This window comes from Saccostrea cucullata, unplaced genomic scaffold, assembly GCF_032062105.1.
Source record: "Saccostrea cucullata isolate Sc308-1 unplaced genomic scaffold, CSIRO_AGI_Scuc_v1 ctg64, whole genome shotgun sequence".
Taxonomy (NCBI): domain Eukaryota; kingdom Metazoa; phylum Mollusca; class Bivalvia; order Ostreida; family Ostreidae; genus Saccostrea; species Saccostrea cuccullata.
In genome coordinates, this window is record NW_026937285.1 from 423,294 (window position 1) to 429,293 (window position 6,000).

Here is a 6,000-nt window from a genome sequence, read left to right on the forward strand (position 1 = left end):
TGGATAACTGCTACGGTGTCTCAGTTTGACACAAGAAAACACACCTAATTGTTGAGAAATTGAAATGGTCATTTATTCAACAAATAAATGACAAAGTATTTTGCAAAAAAAAAAAACAACATATAAAGCAGTTTAAAATACAACAAACTGAAAGTACAATATCATTATTCAATAGAGGGAGTTAGGCTAAATATGATGGTGTATTTTAAAAAAAGAACTGCACAAAAATAATCTAGTGGAATTTATTAATAATAACAAAATTATTATTTAATGAATTAATGGTTGCCTTTCACGTTTGCAGAGTTTTGTATCCAGTTCATGAAATTAACAATGTCACTCAAGACAAGTGTCGTTAAAAACGTGATGATGACACCAACACCCAAGGCCCCCATGGTAACAGATAATTCTCTGTCATCAGATGCAGAAGACATTTTCCTGATAGTAGAGGAAAGATTCCTTTTAATAACAGTCAGATTTCTTTTAATCTCTTTTAGGATTTTGTCCAGTGTTTCGGCAGTAATATTCTGCTGATTTTCTGAGCATAGACAATCGCACTCTGACGTCATTTCCTGAGATGTATTTTGTAATTCAGTTGTCACGTGCGTTGTTCTTTCCATTGAGTTGGAGGCTTGTTTTGATGTGAAATTTAACAGTAGATTGTCGATACATACATTGTGTAAAGTATCTGTAGCATCTGAAGCGTTGTTGTTGGATTTTCTGACATTCACAAGCACTAAAATAATATCAATTTTAACAAATGTTTAAGATTTTAATGTTAATTTTAGAATAGAATAAAAATTTAAAGAAGTTGTATTTTTATTATATATGGTAGGTGATGCTTAAATTGTTCCATACAACTGTTTCAGATGTTTGTCTCTTCCGAATGGATTTTTTCCTCTTGATTATTTTTTTTTTGGTCTAAATTTGAACTTTAATTATACATGTTTAATTTGATTTACATTTTTTAACATTTATTGGAAAGAACAATGTAAAATTTAATTATAAAATGTAAAAAAACAACAACAAACAAACCTTGTTTTGCAAAACAAGATAAGCAAGACAAGCTTATTCTGCAAAACCCGTATTTTTTGCATCATAAACAAAATATATATTTCCGAATTAAATCATACAAAACAGAATTCTACTCTGCTTAAATCTCCTATTTTTAACATTTACAATTTTACTTACTAGAATTCTACATTACTCCCATCCTCGGAAGCCCGGGGTCCTGAGTCAACACAGTTGCCGTTTAACGGCAAAGTTTTGACTCAGAATCCCTGGCTTGCGAGGATGCATACTCCCAGAATGTTCTCTCAATTTAACATGTACTTACATAAACACATCTCTAGTAGCTTTTCTTCATCTAGTGAAAAAATGTCAACTTTGTAACCTTTAGTTCATACCTTGGCTGTGCTTACGCAGCAAAACAGTCTTGTTCGAAGATGAAACAAGTGAAATATTATTCTGAAGGAGAGGGTATTTAGAACATTCAGTCACGCATTCTTCTTTAACGGGGTCAAAGGTTGCAGCAAAACACCAGAACGTCTTATCAAATGCTTTAGTGGCGCATGATTCCTTTGAGGTGGAGTTTTCTGCAATTTGATTCATATTTTGAATACCTGTTCTTGATATTTCTGAGCCAATGTAATATTCAACTCCTGAAATGAAAAAAAGAGGCATGTCACTTCGATACCATTTAATGGAAATGGATCGGTGATTATTTATTTGTTTTATGTTATTTGGTTACTTATCTTCATAAAGCGGTTTTTTTTTCAATCTTGGTTTTATTAGTTCTTTGGTCTTTCCTACTTCATGTATAACGCGTACGCCTAATGGACGTTTACGAGAAGCGGTGACTGGATTTTGCGAAAAGCACTGACTTTTACAGTTGACGGTTTACGTTGACATTTAAACCTGCATCTTATAAGGATGTACAAATTTATAGATAAGAAAACCTTTCTAGTGGTCATAAGTATGGTGTCTGGGGCACCAGTATTTGAAGGGCGGTAACTGAGGGCAGGGTGGTTGTCGTATTCTTCATGGGCAACTTATATGTGCTTTGAGATTGAAATAAGCCGTCATTTCCGTTTAATTAAATGTTGAAGTGAATATCTGTATTGCAAAAGCACCCCTACTAATGTGTTCGGAACCTTTTATTTTTCGGTGTTCAGCAAATTTTAAAGCCCGATGAGTTCTGAGTAGCTCTGGCAGTGGCTCTGACGAGAGTTAGCGAGACTTCAGCGAGATAGGGTAAATTATTCACGGAACTGTGGCTAGGAAGTGACTAGCACGTGGAGATATGGTAAACAGAAAAGTTATGTTGCGTTTCAGTTTTCACTACCCTATAATATCTGTAGAAATGTACTTCAGTCGATCTCTCTTACATTCTTTCAAACTCAAACAAGTATTCTCTATAATACACTTTTCTGCAGTAATGAATTAAAATTTCTTTCTGGGCAAAATTTTGCATGGGAAACTGGCGTCAGATTAGCAAATGCGGCACCAACATGACTTTGACTAACCAATCAGCTGAATGAGAATTGCATTATGGGTTACTACGAATACTACAGGAATTTTACACTTGAAAAAAAAAGAAAACCAAGGAAGTGAATGAAAAGCATTTCTTAAAATTCTATTCTTGTTATATTCACAATGACAAAAAAATCATTTGTTAAATAAATGGTGGAAGGCTAGGTTTCTTAAAGTCATACTGCAAAGCTATAAATTCCTTTGTTGTACTATCGGTGAATACAATTGTCAGGTGGATTCCCCGGCCACGTGATCACGAGCAAAGTTCTGTCCATTTAAATGCTTAAGAAATGCTGCTCGTTTTCCTTACACTTGAAGCGCTTGTGTTCTAAAGTAGACACAAACTACATTTTATTAATTAAAACATATTTCTTTTCTAGCTAACAACAAATCTTTCATAGTTTCTAATCTTTGTATTTTGTTCATAAGAATATTTTTTTTTTATTTTGCACTCCACTGACATAATCATAGACTGACCCGAACCACGTGTTCGAAGTAAACATGTATTTGTCGTAAACGTTGCTATTCATTCAACGATTGGTCAGTTGCTCTTGGTAAGATCCTCTGTGCGCATTTATAACAATAGCCATATAAGGCAAACAAAGGTTTGTCAGTATGGATGAAATTACACATATATTTACCAGTGCATTGGTCACTAGCGAGCTCTAATTTTCGCCATAAAGTATGATACATTGTAATTTTACCCCCCCCCCCCCCTTTAGCCACCCTACTTCTGTTGAAATTCATGAAAGTCTTTCAAAAAGGTCTGGAATCACATTTTTACAAGGCATGTTTTCCAAAGAAAAAGACTATAGCAATTTCCTGTTTACTGCCAATTCTATTTATAAAACCGGTTCTACCCTATAATCTTTGAATAGGTCAACTTAAACCACGTGTCTTGAATTTAAATCACAATAACATTAGTAGGGGTGAAAAGAGCTTCCGAACATCGTCCTAATGTAAATGTAAACCGTCAACTGTGAAAATCAGCGCTCCTCTCAGAAGTACACTATTACAGTTGACGGCTAACTTTTAAAGTAGGACAATGTACGGAAGCTCTTATACAATTAAAATATTTAGCTCAACATATAATTCAACGTAAATAACGTGTAATTTCATTGCAGATATAAGCTTTGTTTAAAGAAAACGACAACAACTCTACCTCAACTACCGGCCTTCACATAGTAGCACCCCGAACACCATGTACCTATCACCACTAGAAAGGTTGTCATATCTATTATCAATTCTGAACGATACAGCTTCAAATGTCAAAGTAAATCGTCAACTGTAAAAGTCAGTGCTTCTCACAAAAGTCCATTACGAAGTAACTGTTTCAGTTTAAAGACATTTAATTCAGAGGCGTAATTTACCTATCTCCGGGAATTTTCCGTACTGGATGCGACAAACAAAGCCAAGCCGTGTATCACAGGACGTAGCATAAATTACTTTCGACGTATCGGAGGAAGAAATGATGGACATGTTGAAAGCAGCGCATTGAAGATTGCTGTAAGATTGTCCAGAAAATGTTGTATTATCAGTTGGCATTTGGCATTTTTCCACGTATTTGTCATGATACCACATATCGCTATTTGGACCTTTTATCATTCCAACCCAAAAGTCGTTTGAAGGTACCCTGTAAAAAGCAAAATTTGCGTTTAGAAACTCATTGTTATTTTATCAAATGTCTTGAGATGCTAGTTTGAAATCGTTTGCATTTTCATAGGAATTTCATCTCAATTTAAAATTTTACTTTTTTCTTCAATTTCGAATTTACCTTATGAAAAATTCTTTTGATTATTTGGCAGTATAATATTTCTTGTCTATAAATTATGTGTTTCTTGAAAGCTTTTTGATGGATTTTTAAGATGTTTAGAATTTTTTCTTAGTTTTTCTATGGCATTTGTTACATTAATGAAAATGTCTACAAGATAAACATTAAAATGTTTTTTACACTCTTCTTGACTTTTTTTGTGACAAAGTATATGTTTTATTTTATGCATTATTATCAGCAAACTTAAAGTTCTCAAGGTTTTCTTTTTTGGCTATTCTGTGGTCCTTAGAATGTCTTTAACTTCAGATAAATATATAACCTATCACTGATTCGTAATTTGACCGACTTGTTTCTAATTATTTAGACTTCTCATTTTTGTACTTAATTGAATAAAGGCAATATTCCGTCTTCCTAATCCATAGTGTGGGTTTGACCAGTCAACAGGGGATACAAACTCCCTTTAGGCACCTGATCCCACCTCTAAATTATGACATGTTTGAATATCTGTATTGTTTGCGTTTTTATGAGATCAATAACTATACGTAATCTTCGCCCTTTTCATGACTATTTCAAGAAAATAATTAATCTATGTCTGTAAATACAAGAATAATATTTTTTTTTAAATTAAAAAATAAATAATTATATTTCAGGGTTTTTGACTTCTAAAGTCGTATTTCTAAAAAAAGATCTTTAAAGATCCAATAAGTAATATTTTGTATGATATGTATACCTTTTTCAAAAAATATATATATATCAAAATTCAAAAAATTACCATTGATTTTCAATTGCTTTGGTTCTAATGTATTTGTTAGGCTTTTTCCATACATCAGTATTTAAATTTCCACCCATATTGCTGCAGGCATTGCGAGCATCGATCCACGTCTCTTTCCTCGAGTACAGGTAATAATCCTTTGCCCATACATTGCCGTAATAGACTGCCAATAAATACCGGTATATTTAATGTATATTACAGAAGAATATTTCCTATTATTTAAATTCATCTAGTTTTCTTTGTCATATTTGCTTTTAAAACATTTAAAAAAAGATTATAAAATTATGAATTTTTAGGTAAATGAAGAGCGAAAAGAAGTAAACTTAATTTGTAGTAACCACAAGACGTTGCCTGTATTCAGATTTGAAATAATTAAGCATTTGAGTTATACTTCGTTACAATAATCTATAGTTATATTTTATTAAAATGTGATTTCTCTGTAGATTCATTAAAAATAAATTCAATATGAACAGACTTACCAGGGACCGTTTTTGTCTTGACCAGTGTGTAATAAAACTCTGTAATGGAAGAAGTGTAAGAAACCAGCATTTTACATCTAAATGATCAATTCTTTTAAAAATCAAGATTCGATAAAAATTAATGTAATGTGCTCCTTTTATCAATCTATCTTTATTTCAAATTATTGTATATTTTGTTTATAACAATTTCTTAAAAGAAGAATATTTTGACAAAAAAGCTGCTATAAAATCATCATCAAGTTCGATACATTGACCTTGTCAGCAGCTACAATTTATCGAGTCAAATGGTGACTGATGTTTTTCATATTAATTGTTAGGTCATTATATACACACTAAAAGTTTAAATTGTCGACAAGTTTTTTTCCGTTATTTCCCGATCAAAACAAGGTGCACATGATGGATGTTTCAGCGGCATGGCTCCTGATCCCATCTCTCATGTTTTGGAGGTA

General features: G+C 32.6%; 1 protein-coding gene across 1 annotated transcript; it reads right to left on the reverse strand.

Annotated features, from left to right (window-relative positions):
- Window positions 1–245: 245 nt before the first annotated feature.
- Window positions 246–5,230, reverse strand: LOC134247728 (uncharacterized). Its single transcript, XM_062730083.1, has 4 exons — window positions 5,073–5,230; window positions 3,900–4,162; window positions 1,404–1,658; window positions 246–733 (listed from the first exon to the last, which is right to left on the reverse strand). Exons 1-4 carry the CDS (start codon window positions 5,147–5,149, stop codon window positions 276–278), a joined length of 1,053 nt encoding a protein of 350 aa, XP_062586067.1. The 5' UTR covers window positions 5,150–5,230; the 3' UTR covers window positions 246–275.
- Window positions 5,231–6,000: the final 770 nt, after the last annotated feature.

Bases quoted from the DNA above. Each gene is read 5' to 3' on its own strand.
- LOC134247728 (XM_062730083.1), bottom strand. From the start codon at position 5,149: ATGGGTGGAAATTTAAATACTGATGTATGGAAAAAGCCTAACAAATAC. The intron at 1,659-3,899 runs GTAAATTACGCC...TTTTCATTTCAG, and splicing joins CGGAAAATTCCCGGAGATAG to GAGTTGAATATTACATTGGC. The intron at 734-1,403 runs GTATGAACTAAA...ATATTATTTTAG, and splicing joins GCTGCGTAAGCACAGCCAAG to TGCTTGTGAATGTCAGAAAA.